Source organism: Zosterops lateralis (genome assembly GCF_965231275.1).
Source record: "Zosterops lateralis genome assembly, chromosome: 29".
Lineage (NCBI taxonomy): Eukaryota > Metazoa > Chordata > Aves > Passeriformes > Zosteropidae > Zosterops > Zosterops lateralis.
In genome coordinates this window covers 2,917,634-2,934,425 of record NC_139789.1, presented here as the reverse complement: position 1 = coordinate 2,934,425, position 16,792 = coordinate 2,917,634, and the positions used below count along the sequence as shown (strand labels likewise).

Below are 16,792 nucleotides of genomic sequence, written 5' to 3'. Positions count from 1 at the left end.
TCGGGGAGCATTGCTGCGGGCACTGGGAGCCTTTGCTCTACTCTCGTCCCTCCGTGCCTCTCCCCAGGGACGTCTCGGGGCGGTACCGGCGGGGCGGGACAGGACCCCCGGCCCGGCCCCGAACCCGCCCCGGGCCCGACTCCGGAGCCGAACCGGAGCCCCTCAGACGGCCCCGGCCCTGGCCCCGCCCCGGCCCGCCACAGCCAATCAGCGGCCGCCGCCGCATCCGGGGCCCGCGCCCCCTGCCGCTCGCGCTCGGCCATGGCGGAGGTGAGCGGGGAGCCGCCGCCGGGGTCGCGCCGGGCCCGGGGCCGCTCCCGGCCGGGCGGGAACACCGGGACCCCCGAGCCGCGGCTGCCTGGAGCCGCCTGGGGCCGGCGTCCTGCGGCAGCGGGGTGATGGGCCGGCGCGGCCACCGGGGCGGGGGCCTTCGGGCCGAGGGACGCCGAGGCCCCGGGCGGCAGCGGGCCGAGGGGCGGGGGGTGGGCCGGGGCCGAGGGGCGCCGGGACCGGGCGGGGGGCGCCGGCGGGGGCGGCCGGGGGAAGGGGCTCCCGGGGGAAGGGGCTCCCGGGCGGGACCCGGCGGGAGAACCGGGGCGGGCGGCGCCGGCGCGGGGACCCCGCGGCCTGACCCGCGGCAGAGGGGCCCGGAGAGGGGCGTGGAGGGGCCGCGGGCCCGCGGAGGGAGAGGGCGGGCGGAAAGGCCCGGGGACGGAGCGGGCCGAGAGCCCCGGGGCTGTGGCCCGGCAGAAGCCGGCAGCGGTGTGGGGTGGCTGGAGCCGGGTCAGGGGTGTGGAGCTGTTGGAAGGGGCTCGCAGGGACTCTCAGGTGAGAGGCGGCCTGAGCAGTGGGGGAACACGGGGGTCAGGAGCCTGGGAATGGCAGAGGGCTGGGAAACGTGTTGGGAACGGTTGGCTTGGGTGGCCAGGATGGTTTTCTCTACCTTGCCTAGGGGCCAGAAGGCAAGGGGTCCTGGTGGGGACTCCCCACTGCCTCCCCAACTGCCATGTCGTGTTTGCCTTGGTGTCTTATGCTGAAGCGTTTTTGCCATCGCTCCATCACCCTTTGAGGTGGTGATGCCATTGCCCATCGAGTCTTGCCATGTCCCACAAACATCCTTGACCTGTTGTAATGGTTGTTGTGACACATGCACACTTCATTTCTGTGGTGTGACCCTCTTGGTGACCACAACATGGAAAAAAAGGTGCTGGGAAGACTTTGAGGTTCTCTGTGGCAGGATCTTGGATCCCCACTGGCTGTGACAGCATCTTGTCCCAGGGCAGGGCTTCTCTTCCAGGGTATTTCAGCGTTCTGCCTGAGGAAGGTGCTGCCTGTTTGCCCATCCACCATCTTTGGCCTTTGGTGGAACACCAAGGCTGTTGCATTCACTTGTGCCAAAGTGTTGTTTGGGCAAATTGTTGGGCCAGAGTGCTCTCTCAGCACCCTGCATGGCCCTGCTTCAGAGAGGTCTGTCCAGGGGACATCCAGGAACTGTCATTGTCCCTTGGATGAGGTTTGGCTGTGGGGCATCTCTGCTGTGCCACTGCACAGATGTGATGGGGCTTGATCTTCTTGAGCAGTGCAGAACTGGTCTGTGTGTTGTGTCATCTGCTCATTCTTTGGTCTTTCAGAGATATAACTTGCAGGACAAATCTATTTCCATCCTTGCTGCTTCCCTTTGGCTACAGGTGGAATTTGTGGGAAATGGCCCCATGGCCACGGAGTGGGGACAAGGCAGAGGAAAAAGGAACACTTCTTGCTGAATCTGAAATAGGTGTTAGACTGGCTCAGGGAACTGTGTTAGTTATTGAAGGATAACACTGGAAAGGGAATTTTTTTTTCCCTCACTTTTTTGTGAGAGTGGTTTCAGTCTGGAAGGTTTTCTCAGAGTAGACACAACTGGCCTCACACTGGGAAACGACTTTGTCAGGGCAGAAAGTTCAGACTCTGCCTCTGTTTCCTAAATGATGGCTGAGCTTCATTCCATGTGCTCAAAACATTGAGTCCACACCTAAGGAGGGAGTGCTGGAGTCACCCAGAAATACAAACATGAGGGTGAGTAGTTGACCAACCTCAGTGTAACTTCTGAGAGGAAAGTTACTCTTATGCCTGAGCAGCAGAAGGTGCCAAGAGGAAAACAGTGCTGGGGATGGCAAAGTGACATTAAAGGAATTTAGTCTCCCTTTTTGCCCCCTGAGATTAAATGCCCCATGGGCATAGGAGCCAGTTTCCAGCATCACAGGGCACTGTGAGAATAACTGGAGTTCCCTGCTGCGACCTTTGATGGTGATGGAATCCCTCACCAGCAGCAGGAGCAGTGACACCCTGGCCCAGAACTGTTCTCTGTGTTTCTGGTGCATGTCATGCTCTTGCATTTCTGCCTCCTGTGTGATGTTTGAAGTGTCAGGCTGCACCTACCTCACCTTCAGACCAAGTAATTCCACATCCCATGGCATTGGTAATCAGACAATAATCAGGAATATTCTATCATCAGTTGCATTTTTAACCCAGGCCTGCCTTTCTCTTCTATTCCTTGTTTCTGTGGTTTCTGAATAATCTGATAATTATAATTCCACATGTGTTTAAATTTGGTCATGGAATGGGCCATTTGCTTTGTCTGTCACTTGTTTCCTCAGCCCCAGCAGAGCAGTGCTGGTTATTCCATGGTGAATTCAGCATTCCCACTGGCCCTGGTGCTCTTTTACTGCTTTGGAGAACTGAATTCTTGATTAGCTATGGAATTGTCACGATGTTGTAGTGGCCAATCCTACTTCCAGCACCTGGTTATGAATAGGAGATCTCATTGTTCCTGAAGTATTCTTGACACCTTTTCAAGCCAGCCCATCTATGCCAAAAGCTTCAGTCTTTATTTTCAGAGGCCTCATTGTTCCCCAGGCAAGGAGGTGCCATTGATCACTGCCTAAAGCAAAGTGAATTCTGCAGACTGTCCAAGACCTGGAGGGAGTAAGAGTAGACCACACCCTTTCCACGAAACCACTTGTTTGCTTGGAAGGATTTATCCAAGAGAGTTTTGTGCTTGGTCACATTCCAGCAGAGCCCAACAAAGGCACATTGACACTTTCCCGACTTACAGAGCCATTTCCCAGTATGACCATCCTCAAAATGGAGTCTGTCCCCTTCTCCTTTCATCATCCCAGAGCTTCTCCCTTCTCTTTTCTTGTGCATGGTTGCAGAGCTCTGTCTGGAGCCAATGTGATCGCTGGGGGAGTTATCTTGGGGGATGGTGGACTGGAGACATCTTCTTCTCTATCATGGGATTCCCAGTCTGTATGTCAATAGCTGAAGGAATTTACTCAGAACCCACAGTGTGTGGTGGCTTCTTCTGGTGAATGCTTTGTTGTTAGAGGATAGATTTTAGTGTGAAGCTATACTGTGTTTTCTTAAATAAATTGTAAGAGGCTCCTATGGAAGACTGTAAATGTCCTGGCTACAACTGAGGAAGTGAGGAGTGATGATACACAGCTGATATTGTTGATGGCTGAGTATCCTACAGAGATGTCACTGGGGATGGGGGACTGACTCTGGGGTTTTCTTCTGCAGTCAGGTGCTGTCAGTCACCCAAAAGCTTTGGTTGTTTACCTGTTTGCTCCCTGCCTAGGCTGGGACTTGATGAACGGCACTTCCATGCACAGCAGCATGAGGAGCAGCAGATGTTCTGTCTGGGTTGTTTTCCTCAGCCCATGCTGCTGCCTGAACTTGTGACTGAGCACCAAATGCCACCCTGCAGGTGCCTGTTCTCAGGCTCTGCCTGGCTCAGTCCCTGTCACCTCACCTGTGCCACTCCTGGTCCTACCAGACTCCTTCTCTGCCTGCTCAGAGAAGTCTCTGCTCCTGGGTGCAGTGAGGCATCAGGGAGAAGCCAGGGTGTTGTGGCTGGCTGCTCTCTGAAGGGTCAGTTCCTAAAAATGCTGTGCTCAGACACAATGTGTGTGTTTAGAATAACAGCTGAGGGTCCAGGTCCTCCTTTCAAGTGAAGATGTAAACCACTAAGGTCTGAGGTCTCAGGCTGGTGGGGGGATAAGTAGTGAGTGAAGTGCTGGAGGTAAAATGAATGGAATGGAAACACATGGACTGAAGGGAAGATGAGGAGGAAAGGAAGAACTGCTCAGTACACCCATGAGCTCTTTTGAACAGCACAGTTCCTAGCACTGCTCTGTAGGAGTTTGGGGAACTTTTACTCTGAACTGCCATGAATTGCATTTGCTGGTGGGGTGCAGTGGGTGGAGGGGTGTTGTGTTTTTTAGGAGAGCTGTCTCAGGCATGTTTTTCTCTTTCCCTGCAGGCCTCTGTTGGCCGGCAGAGCCCCAGGGTGGTGGCATACCCAGCCCGTGGCCTATGTCCTGGAGAGCCCTCCCTTCAGAGCGCTGCAGGTACCTCAAGGCTCACCTCCCTCTGTTTGTTGGTGTGGTTTCCACAGGAAACAAAGTTACTGTGATCACCTCCCTTCTCCTTGCAACATCTCCCCAGCCTGTTGGTTGGTTCCCATGCTGTGTGACAGAGGAGGAAAGGCTTAAAGATGCCAAAGCTCCTGCAGGTGTCCATTTTCCCATTCTTGAGTAAGGGGTGATTACCCTAAAAATGCCCCCAGGGTGAAGGAAAGGCTGTAGTGTGTGCACACGTGTTGTGACACCAGTGAATACAGTGAGGAGCAAGATACAAATACTCAGAAAACCTTCAGATTCAGCTTCCAGGTAGTTGTGGGACTCAAATGTGCACAGAACCAGGCTTTGTGCTGATGAAGTGACTGCTGCCAGTTGTCATCTCTGTTCCCCTCTGTTCTGCCTAATCTCTTCCTCTGGTTTATTATGTCTGCACATACACAAGAAGGGATCACCCCTGGCTTTGTTGCATCTCAAGATTTGGTCCATGGTGGTGCTAGTGTCCAACTTCTGATCCCTGCAGTTGTGTCAATGGGCTCAGCTGATCATCGACTGAACCTGGCAGAGATCCTTTCCCAGAACTACGGTGTGAGGGAAGAAAGGGAAGAAGATGATACTCAGGAGAAACAGAAATCTTTAGAGGAGCTGGAGAAGAGTTTCAGTGCCTCTCAGGTAAAGGCAGCAGGGGAGGGGAAGGAAAATTACCTGGTGGATTTGCTTGTTTGCTGTGTGAATCCCTGACTTCAGCTGTGGGTGGTCCCATGGAGACCTCAGTGGAACACAAACTGTTTGTGGTGACAGGGAGTGTCTCTTCAGGCCAGGCATTTGCTGTACCTTCAGGTACAGGGATTTGCTCATCCCTTTCCTCTGCTTAAATACAGTTGTGCTGTCTGGCATCTTTCACCTGTTTGAAATCTAGAATAAAATATAAATGTATTTTTAAAATGCCTGAGACTACATTGCTTTGGGGTGAAAGTTGCTGGCTTTTCCATACCTTTGAGAGGGACAGGTTACAGTGGGTCCCAAAAGTGTCACCTGAGGCTGCTCAGAGCCCCCAGAGGAGCAGAGTTGCCCTGACTGCCTCTGCCTGTGTTCCAGCTGGTGTGGTGCTCTGGTGGTTGTTCTCTTCCTGATGCAGCTTTGTCCTCCTCTTGCTCAGAGCAGTGAAATGCCATTTGAGGAGCTGCTCGCACTGTATGGCTATGAGGCATCTGATCCCATCTCGGAGCAGGACAGCGAGAGCAATGACATCACTCCCAACCTCCCTGATATGACTCTGGATAAGGTGAGAGCAGCTCTTTGCCTGGGTGTCTGCACAGGCTGTTGAGATTCACCCTATTTCAGAGGGGTGGGAAGGGGCCTGCCTGGTTCTGGTGTCCCAGTGAGGAGCACCAGGTGCAAAAACATGAGTGCTTAGGAAAGGGAGAAAGGATATCTGTTTCATATTGTAAAAACTCTGTAAGGAACTTTGGTTACAAGTATTTGCACATGGATGTGGGTGTGTGAAGGGCCAGGGAAAGTTTGTATCTTCCCAGGTGAAGCCATGGCTCCTCCTGTTCTAGCTAAAGTCTATAGAAAGTGGGGTTTTGGAGGGATTGGATTTTTTCTTTCCTTCTCTTTCAGGATCTTTGGGATATTTGCTGTGAGTGGAGCTCTGCAGAAAGGGATGGTTGCTCATACTCTCTGGCTTCCATAGGAAGCCACTCATGACACTTGTTAAAGTGCTTCTAGGGAAAATAGTCTAGGTGTGGTGGGAGTGTGAGAATCTGTCTTTGGACAAGCTGTGGGAGGGTGAGGAGATCTGTGGATGTGGCCACTGTTGGCCAGAAATGCTTTTACTCTAGGCCTCACTCCCCCTCGAGTATTTTTTTTAATTTAAAAATATTTCTCACTTTCTTGTTGTTGTTAAAAGGAACAAATAGCGAAGGATTTGCTTTCAGGGGAAGAAGAGGAGGAGACACAATCTTCAGCTGACGATCTGACTCCATCCGTCACGTCCCACGATGCTTCGGACTTATTCCCAAACCAGCCTGGCTGTATGTGTCACTAGTTCCTAAGTAGCTGCTGTTCACTTTTACATATGATGTGCAGGGGAGGGTGAGAATGGTTCTCTTAATTTTGTCAGTCTCCTGACATCAGATTTTCCACTTTTCCTCCTGGGGACTGTCTGCGTGGCAGAGGCGTTACCGGGCTCTGGGTAGGACAGGACAGAGCGTTGATGAGCAGTGGGATGAGGGGAGAATTGTCTTGAGCTGTAACTCAGAATACTGAGAGAGTGGGAATTGTTTTGCTGCCTGCCTGCTGTAATTGCAGTCTGAAAGATCAGTACCTCATCTGACATCTCTACAAGTGAATAAATTCAGTAGTAGTAGTGGAGTGATGTATTGTGGCAGTTCCTAAATATTGGAATATGTGGGAAGCCAAAGCACGTGACAGGGACTCAGCATGAAGTGATGTTATTTCTTCTGCTGTCTTGCAATATTAAGGAGTCTGAGCTCCCCAGGTTGGCCACCCATGTGGCAAATGTGCAAATTCTTTTACTTAAAGTGAGAAAATTAGGTAAGTTGTCATTGTAGACCATGCTGAAAGGGACTTTAGGACAGAAAATGAAGGGAAGGAGAGGGAACATAAAGAAATAGAATAAAAAATTCCTAACTACAGATCTTTTCCTTTCCCACAAAGCAAACAACTTCCTTGCTGATGAAGACAAAGAGCCATGTTCATCTCCATGTGCTTCCTCCATGGCTGAGGACTCAGAGGTGGATTCCATTCCATCCAACGAGTGTAAGAAGGTAAATGACCAGAGTGCATTGGGAAAGGGGGCTCCTGAGTTTGAAAAATGCATGACACCAAAGGACTGTGTTATTTCCCCAACTGGCTTGCATTTTGTGGACGGCATTGGCACATGTGGGTTGCAAGAGGGGTTTTTAATACAATCTCAGAATTATCTTCTGCTTCACATAAGGGAGGTCTGTTGTGCCTTGGTAAATTAAATCTGCAGCCTGTAGCCCTATAAAGGTGAAATGCTGTGCAGTATTCCCAGCAGGATTTGCTGAAGGGGAACCATCTTTCTAAATAGAGGAGCAGGCTTCCAAATTCATCCTGGCTATGAAGGTTGCAGGAGAACCTCTGCATTGCTTTATTTCCAACCTTAGCTGCTTGCCATAGATCTTTTACATTAAAACTATGTAAATGCTGAAGGTCCCCACAGTATCATCTGGTTGGTAGTAAATCTTCTTAGTTACCCTATAAAATAGTCAGGATTCACTAGAAATAACAGTGACAGAGGGGGCTACCAGTAAATAAATCAGCCTTGTAGTGGTGTAGTCCCTAAATCATGAAGTATAGCCTGCGTGGAGCATTTCCCATTTCAATTTTCTCACCTCTCTGTTGTGGGATTTCAGGAGATCATGGTTGGACCTCAGTACCAGGCCACTGTTCCCATCCTCCGCTTAAACAGGCACAGGCAAAAAGGTAAGGCAGCCTCTTCTTTGTGCCTAATTTGGGTTTAGGGCTGCTGGCAGGGAGATTTGATGGGCTCTAGATCACCAGTCCTGCTCTGTATCTCCAGGCTTGGCAACTTTCAGTGCTGACATTCAGATTTACTGGCTGAAACAAGCCCAAGTTAATAGGGCTGGGAGCACAGGTACAGAATTGGTGAAGCTCATTGAGAGCTGGGTTGGTGTGAGGTTTGCAGGAGAGGGTCTCAGCTGCAGCCAAAGAGAAGGAACACCCATCTGGGAATGCTCTGATTTATTCTCTCTGACATCTTCCTTAAGTAGTGAGTTAGTGTCATTCAGTGCTCCCTGGAGGTGATCTGTTTCTGATTTTGAGATGTCTGCAGAGTAGACAGAGGTGCCTTGATTTGCAGATTTTGTCCAATAATGAGTGCAGTACCAGTGCCAGCTTGTTGAGCTTCTGGACAAGAAAGCTAAAACAGTCTTTATTTGCCAGGATTAATTAATCAAAACAGCAATTTTTGAGAATATGATAACAAAAACTATGTCAGCCAACCTTTCTGAAACAATGGAAGCAAGCTGAGCCCGTGCCAAAGCCCTAAAAGAGACGTAAAGAGCTTATCTGCCTCCAAAATCAGGAGGGAAAATGCAGTGCCTTGAGAGATGTTCGTCATCTCTCTAGCGCTGAGTTGGAGAACCAAGCAAAGATTTCCTCCCTCCTCTGTCTCCCCCATGCATGTCCGTGCAGACCACTTCTCAAAAAGCAGCAGAATTCTCTGTTTGATTATCTTATTTCAGTGCTTTTTCTGTTAGCCTATGAGAATGAAGATCAGCTGCTTTGGGACCCAAACATCCTCCCTGAGAGGGAGGTGGAAGAGTTCCTGTACCGCGCAGTGAAGCGGCAGTGGGACGAGCTGTCCGGCAGCAGCCTGCCAGAGGGAGAGGTGGTCAAGGACAACGAGCAGGTGAGTTCAGAGCCTCCTGCAGCCCACACAGACCCAGGTGGTGCTGGCCCAACAATGCCACATTCCCCACAGAGGTCAGGTTGAGCTCACACTCCAGTGATCCTCGTGGATAAGTGTGGGTGTGTGCCCAGCTGCGGTCTGGGGAGGTTGGTTACCCTCCCATTGGGAAGACTGGAAAAGTCAGCAGATCAACCCTTTCAGAGCAGTTGTGTTTACTTCAGGCTAGCCAGGTTAGATTCTGGTGGAACTGCATCTGTTGAGTCCCAGGGTTTGTAATCCAGTGCCTTAAAATGTGGGGTAATTCTGCTGGTGGTCAAGCTGGGGTTAGCAGCGAGGTGGCTCCTGGGAAATAGAAGTTTTACAAGACAGATGTGAGTCATGGGCAGGCTGATTTGTGGTGTGATGCTCAGGTATGTTCTGTGAGTGATATTTTTTTGTTTCCCAGGCTTTGTATGAGCTGGTGAAATGCAATTTCAATGCAGAAGAGGCACTGCGGAGGTTACGGTTCAATGTGAAGGTTATCAGAGGTGAGGACCCCCCCTTATTTGGGTTCATCAAGGCAAATGCAACTCTTTCCAGATTCTGCACATCTCCACCAACTCTTTCTTTCTGCTGCAGATGAGCTTTGTGCCTGGAGCGAGGAAGAATGTAGAAATTTTGAACATGGCTTTAGGGTCCATGGGAAAAACTTCCACCTTATCCAAGCAAACAAGGTAAGGCTGCTCCCCCCAGGTGAGGAGCAGGGGAAGGAGGCAGATGCTTGGGCACCAGAGGTGTGCTCTGGGCCTCGGCTGACACAGGGAGTTCAGGATGGCCGAGTTCCAATCCCAGGCTTTGTGTTGACTCATGCCAGCAGGTGATGGGCTGTTCACTGCCCTGCTCTGCCTTATTTTCCAGGTGGGAGAAGTCACAAACACCACTGACCTGCATGAGTGATGTCAGTTAATTACTGATTAGCCTTTCTGGAGTCTCAAAAGTTCTTTCCAAACTCTCAGCCCTTGCAGTACTTCTGTGAATGAGTGAGTTGAGCATGTGGATGTTTCGTAAAGTTCCCTGGGGTCCTCTAAAATGGCAAGATGCTGTTGTAGGGAGAGCTGGGCCCCGGGACATGCTGCTGTGCTGGGAGTTGGCAGAACCAGAGAGTCCAGTTCTACCACTGGTTAATTGTAGGCATGTTGACGCTGGCCAGTGACAATGGATGCAGGTTTGCTCTCTCTGCTAAGTGTGCTGCTGCTGGAAGCGCAGGAAAGTCCTGCACGAGTGTGTGTGGCCCACACGGGTCTGTGACAACAGCTGTGTGCTGTGGGGAGTTCTTTTCTCTGGCCACCTCGGAAACCTCAGTACGTGCTTCTGTTCTGCAGCAATGTGTCCATAGCCATGTAAATCACTGTAATGCACTTTTAATTTTCTGTGCTGGTTAAATGGGAAAAATAGCTCCTTGCTCCAGGAGATGCACCTGGACAAGGGTGGGTTGTCCTGACTGGGGTGTTTCTCCTCAGGTCCGCACCCGGTCGGTGGGCGAGTGTGTGGAGTATTACTACATGTGGAAAAAATCAGAGCGCTACGACTACTTCACTCAGCAGACTCGTCTAGGAAGGAAGAAGTACGTCCTCCACCCTGGAGCCACGTGCGTGGAATATTCTCACACTAAAATTAGTAATATTAACCTTCCAGTGAAGATTCCTGCTGCAAAGCACCTCCGCTTAACAGACTGCGCTTTCTTCTCCAGAAGGTTTCTGGGGTGGGAGGACGGAGGGATGCACGGGGTGTTCTCAGAGCACAAACACTGAGTTGGTGTGGGGAGGGAAGATAAAAGAGCTGTTTGCTTGGATGTGGACTTTCTTGTCCTTTTCTGTGTGTTGAAAGTAGCTTTGTTTCAGAAAAGCATCCACAAAAGACTGGGGGACAGGGATTCAGAGCTGACTTCGGTGAAAGAACTCAGTTTGATGAGGTTTTGGGAAAGGAGCTTTTTAAATTCAAAAATGCACTTATTTCTGGTGGTTTGGAAGCAGAATTAATTTCCCTTTGAGGCAAATTCTTCCCTTTGAAATCTATGCTAATTACAGAAGGTACTTTTCAAAATACACCTTTTCAAAAAGGTTGGAACGGAAATCTCTTAATAGGTCAAAATGAAATATTGAAGCTGAATCAATTAAAAACATCAGATGAAGGCTTAGATTTCTATTTTTTTTTTTTTTTTAAATTCTGATGCAATACAGGAAAATACCTGAAATCTTAAATCTTCCCAGCATAGGAAAATATGTTCTTATCATTTGCTCTTTGTATTTGCTCTAAGGACCCACTGCAGTCATTTAATGAAACTGGGTGTTCCCTGGGCATTTGACCATGTATTTATTTCCCTTTGGAATGGGCTGAGGCTCACAGAACTGGGGGCAGAGCTCTTTAGGAAGCTGGAGAGCCCATTTTGGTTTATCATGGGCTGGTCTCAGCCACACTGTGTTACCTGAGACCACTTCCTCAGGGCAGGGTCTAAACCAGGCTCTGCAGAGCAGGGAGGGATGGACATTGATTCTAGTGATGTCTCTACAGTACCATTGCTTCATTTGTTGATGGGTTTTAATCCCAGTCGCCCTTTCTCCTGCCTGCATCTCTCTATTTAGCAGGTGGTGGCAAGGCTCTCTCTCTTTCCCCACAGGGATTTCACCGACAATGACCTGGATGGGGTTGAAGTGGAAAATACAAATCGTTCCCGGAGCTCCCCCCCAATTCCCTCTGCAACTGGCTGCCTGGATGCTCACTTTGGTCAAGATCAGATAGCAATTGAGAGCACAGGTAATTTCTTTTTGTCTGTCTGCCATGGAGTTTTGGTGTCAGAAGAGTCTTGGCTGTCTCTGCATTGACCAGAGATGACTATAGAACATTTATTCCTGTGTTGGGCTTGGAGGAGTGGCCTACGTCATTCCCAAAACAAAAGGATTATTCACTGGGCACCTGAGTGAGGTGCTTCCAAAGCACTGACACAGGCAGCTCCTCCAGAGGCTGACTCAAGGCCCCAGAAGTCAGGGGCAAGCTGCTTTCACACAGAGCTGGCTGTGAGAAGATCTGCAGGGAGCCCAGCATGGGTTCATTCCCTCACTGTCCTACCGTAGATGAAAGCGTTGTGTGGGCAGCTCCCAGGGGTTGTTGGCACGAGGGGATTGGATATAGGGTTTGGCTTATCTTGCAGTGTGTCTGTGAGGTTTCCTTTAATTTCCATAGAAACACTGATGGCCTCCCATCTGCTGTCGGCATCTTGCCTCCCCTCAGCGTGCGCTGGCGGGGAGATCTTGGTTGCTGTAATAAAGAAACCCTTGTGCCATCAAACAGATCCTGTTGGGATTAGGTGGGACTGACCTGCATGTTTGGGCCTTGTGAACTCACTGTGGCTTTCTCTCCCTTGCTGTGTCCCCCTCTCTCTTTCCCCCCTGGCTGTGCCCACCTGAGCAGAGCCCCTGAGTGTGGAGAGCACAGCCTGCAGCCTGGGCAGCATCAGCGAGTCGGGGCAGGGCTACGAGTGCAGCACCCCCTCGGAGACAAACTGCTCCTTTGACCCCTCTGAGGAGACGTCCTCGGGCGCTGTCCCTGTGCCCTGCCCACGCCACACTGTCACCCCCTCTGAGCCGGAGCTCTTCGCTTTGCCACCCGCGGGACCAGGACTGGCAGAGAAGCAGGAGACGTTGCAGAACTCTGGTGAGACAATAACCATGGACTTCACTCTCCCTGCAGACATTAACGAGGGGTTGCCTTTAATTGCTGGCGCTGTGGATTTGGACAGAGACCCTGAGGCAGTGGTGGCCCCTGCGCAAGTGTCCTTATCGGTCACAGATTTCGGTCTCATTGGCATCGGAGATGTAAATACTTTCCTGACTGCTCATCAGGCTTGCCCAGCACCTGTGGCTCGGTCAGAGCCTCTGTCACAGTGAGAGTCTCCAGTCACAAATTTGTCACAGACCCAGCAAGGACTTTGACCTGACTGAGTGAAATTCTGGAACTTCCGCTGTCCTGTAGGGACAGTTTGGAGCTGTTGATCGGAATCCCTCTTTCCATCCTCCTTGATCCAAGGCTACAGTGAAACCAAACACCTTTCTGCTCCAGTGTATCCTGACACAATCAAAGTGCAAAGTGATGGCTGGCTTTCCTGAGTGGGGAGGTCCATCACCCCCCTGCTAACGCTGACCATGTGTCACCACAGGTGATGCCAGTCTGCTCAGTGAGTCCCAGCCTCAGGACAGGGGACGTGTCCCTTGGCCCCAGCGGGACAGTCTGAAGGCAGAGGTGCTTTGAGAAGAGGGATGTGTCACCATCATGGTGAGGGTGCAGTTTGGGGGTCCGAGAGCTTGGGAGGGCTGCAGGGCAGTTTCCTGCAGGGACGGGCACGGCAGTGCCAAGGGAGGCTGATGAGTCTTGGCCCTTCTCCCAGGGGCAGCGTGGTGCAGTAGGAGCCACTCGCCCTGTCCTTCTCCCAGGAGCTTTGGGTCATGACAGGCAGGCACAAGCTGCTTCCCCCTCCAGCAGCCCCGTGTTCCTGACTCTCCACCAGCTGCAGGTGGGACATGGCCTGGCCCTTGGGCAAAAGTGTTAAGTCTTGGAAAGGGATGCTGTGTGTGCAGCAGTATTGTGTGCACTCGAGTGCTTCTCACCTTCCCGTGCAGTGCTGGGCCAGGGAGAGCTGCTGTGGGGAGTAACAGGAGTTTCTAGAGTCACAGAGTGATGCTGGCCCAGAGCTGTGGTGCTGCTGCTGGCAGGGGATGACCTGATCTTCACTGAGCCACAAAGAGAGGGTGAAATGCAGGTGAAAACATCTGTAGCTTCCCAGTTTGTCCCAACAATTTGTCAGCAGAGGGAGGAGGTTGCTTAGCTCCCAGGGTGTGAAGCCTGGGATGTGGGTGCTGGCACAGTCCCAGGCAGGGGAGCAGAGCATCCCTGGGCATTCCTGCTCCATACCATCCCTGAGCATGCCTGCCCCTCCCTGTGTCACAAAACAGGCTGTTCTGAGAGGAAAGTGTCTTTTCTGCCATGTGCGGGGAGGTGTCAGGTGCTGTGCAGAGCCACGGGAGCCTGTCCTTGTGTGTGCTGGAATCCAAAGCTGCTTCACTTCCCAGGTGTGTTCCAGGTCTGGGATTGGCCACTGGCTCAGTGTGTTCTCATTCCTTGTTTTCCATGCAGGGAATGCTCTCCACTCACCTGCTGGGCAAGGCTGTGGTGCAGACAGTCCTTTCCTCCAGCTGTGTTCTGCAGTTGGGAAGGGGCTTGGGTTGAGAGTTGCTTGCTTTGGTAGAGGCCTTGGGGCTGTGATTGTGCACTTGGCTCTGCTCCCAGTGGGTTTGGCAGGTACCTAAACCCACGAGCCTGCATCCTCCTTTTACCCGGCCCTGGGAAGTTGTGCCCAGCTCTGCAGCAGGAGCAGGGAGGTAGCATCAAACAGCTCCATGGCATATCAGGATTAGACCTTGTCTCATCTCCTAAGCCCCGGATCTGGTTTGTGTGCTTTAGCAGGGGTTTGCTTTGGTCCCCAGCACTGTGCTGGGAGGGGCTGAGCCTCAGGCAAGTGCGGCTGCCTTCACCTGGCAGGGCTTTGTCAGCCACATGTGGGGGGCAGAGGCTCCCTCCCCTCCAGTTGCTCCTGGCTGCTGGGAACAGAAAGCAAACACGAGTGCCTGCTCCATAGTGGAACTGCCCGGGCTCTGATTCCCCTTTTCTGGGGGTGAGAGGAAGCTCCTTGGCTGAAGGGAGAACAGGAGGCAGGGTGAGAGCACAGGCAGCCCTCCCAGGGAGGGCCAGGCCTTGGCATCTCCTCCGTCAGCTGAGAACAGTCTTAGTTTTCCTGAAACCATTTTTTCTTTTGGTTTATTTCAAGCCCTAGTGAAAGGAGAGGGGGAGCTGGCTGAGGCAGAAATCTCTTTATGTCCTTCAGTGTTGTTTACAGATTTGCATGGGGTCTCTCAATTATGAGTGTGGCGCTTTCCCCACATAACTTTGAGGGAGAGGGGTGAAAAAGGCTGGACAGGGAGGGGAGTCACTGGGGGAGGATGGTTTTTTTTTTTTTGTTTTTTTTTTTTTTTGTGATTTTCTTTTTTCCTTCTTACAAAGCACATTCACTTTGAGCCGCTCCCAATGCTGGACTCTTTTCTCCCTTGCCCCCCAGCCCTACACTGTGAAGTGACACTGCCTTGAAGACCCCTCGCCGTTATTTATTTAATTAAAACCCTAATTTGAAAGTGAGCCAGAAGTCTGTCTTCTTTTTGGAGGCCAAGATGCAACAGTGCAGTGTATGATGATGGCAAAGCAAGAAGAGGAGTCCCTGCCTCTGCCCTCTGGTCCTCTCCTGCCCTCCACAAGTGCTCTCCTCCAGGCAGGGCAGGATTCCCTGTGCCAGGGATGCCATCCCAGAGTTTTTACCATCCAGGTGCAGGTGAAGAGAGCTGTTTGTTCCCCTTACAGGTGCCCCAAGTCCTCTAAACCCTTGGCAGCCTGTGCCAGTCTGGGGTGTTGAGAGGCAGGGGTGCATCCAAACTTCAACCAGAAAAAGCTCCTGGAGGCAAGAGGAGTGTTCCTGCTGCAACGGCATTGTGTTTCCTCACCACACAGTCTCTGTGTTCTGTCAGACTCCTTAAATTCTCTTCTCCTGCTTCTGCCTGGCTCTGGCTGCCTGTCCCGGGGCCCTGCGGCCTCCAGCTGTGCAGCCCCCCAGCGCTGCCCCGCAGAGATGGGTAACGAGGGTGGGCGCAGCCCAGGGCAGGAGGGACAGGAGCGGCTTTCCCTCATCTTCGAGGCCCCAACGAGCAGCAGGGAACCTTCGGCTGGGACCACGGTTCCTCCCCTCTGTTACATCCTTTGATACGAAACGGTGTTTTCCCCCCTGTGTGACCTCAACTCTGTTTCCGAGGCGGTGAGAGCATCAGGACCGGATCCCCCGGGCTCTGCAGGTCCTCGAGGGAGGGTCCTGGCCGGGCTCCGCATCTCCCCGGGCTCCGGGGGAGGGTCCGGGCTGGGCTCCGCATCCCCCGGCCGCGGCTGCAGCTGCGGCGCTCGGACGGCAGAGGGCGACACAGCGCCGCGCCCGGGGCCCGCCCGCGCCCCCCGGAGCCGCCCCGGGCCCGCCCCGTTCCGCCCGCGACACCCCCGGGCTGGGCCGGGCCGGGTCTGGGCGGCACCGCCCGCAGCCTCGAACCGCCTCAGGCAAAGTCCTGGGGCGGCCGTGCAGCGCTTCCCCTGCGCGCTCTCGCTGTGTCCTCGGAGCCCCATAACTGTCACATCCGTGTCCCCACCGTGGCCCGGCCCGGAGCCCCCCCACGCCCAAGAGTCCTGGAGGGTGTGATGAGGAGGGGGGATTTATCAGCGGTGAGATAGTGTCTTAATCTTCTCATTTACTCCATGATACAGTCTGGGCATCCCCCCAGCTCTCCTGCCTCAAGGCTCTCAGTTGTTTGTTGGGGTCTGGAGGTAACATATGTGGGGTAAATCCTGCCCCAGCCGTGTCCCAGGGCCCCCCTGGCACTGGAGGGCAGAGGGGAGCTGCACCAGGACACACCAGGGCTGAGAAGAGCTGGCTCATGGTTCTGTCTCCTCTCCTGAAACTCCAGGGCAGCCCAAGAGCATTTCCAGCTCTCTCGGCTTCCCGCAAACAGCCTTGACATTCTCCACAGGCCACTCAGGCTGCACTTCAATCACCCGCCGTTATCAGCCATGGGTGGTTTCTGTATTATTTATTTCCTTCCCCAGACATCCGGCATGGAGCAAACAGCCGGGATGTCCCTGCTCCCACCAGGGAACTGCTGTGCTCCAGCCTTTGCCCCGTCTCCATTCTGGATTTCAGCGTGTCCCCAGCACAACGGGAAGCACCAGGAGCCTGTTCTGCTCCCAGGGCGTCAGGAAACACAGCCCAATGTCCCAGCGGGTAAATCCCTCCTGTCTCACCCCGTGTGCTCACAGCGGTGTCTGCTGCATCCACCGGCTCCTGGACGTCCCT

The 16,792-nt window shown here is 52.7% G+C and overlaps 1 protein-coding gene across 5 annotated transcripts; it reads left to right on the top strand.

Annotated features, from left to right (window-relative positions):
- Positions 1 to 247: 247 nt before the first annotated feature.
- On the top strand, positions 248 to 15,045 carry MIER2 (MIER family member 2). 5 transcript variants are annotated; one of them, XM_083880027.1, is made up of 13 exons: positions 248 to 270; positions 4,304 to 4,391; positions 4,924 to 5,072; positions 5,560 to 5,685; positions 6,313 to 6,436; positions 7,083 to 7,192; positions 7,805 to 7,874; positions 8,672 to 8,823; positions 9,269 to 9,350; positions 9,442 to 9,536; positions 10,323 to 10,426; positions 11,480 to 11,616; positions 12,271 to 15,045. In XM_083880027.1, the coding sequence occupies exons 1-13, from the start codon at positions 262 to 264 to the stop codon at positions 12,744 to 12,746; spliced, it is 1,722 nt and encodes a 573-aa protein (XP_083736153.1). In that variant the 5' UTR covers positions 248 to 261; the 3' UTR covers positions 12,747 to 15,045. The 5 variants fall into 5 exon arrangements, with proteins under 5 accessions (XP_083736153.1, XP_083736151.1, XP_083736152.1 ...); XM_083880025.1 differs by having other exon boundaries at positions 10,323 to 10,450; XM_083880026.1 differs by having other exon boundaries at positions 8,657 to 8,823.
- The last annotated feature ends 1,747 nt before the right edge of the window (positions 15,046 to 16,792 follow it).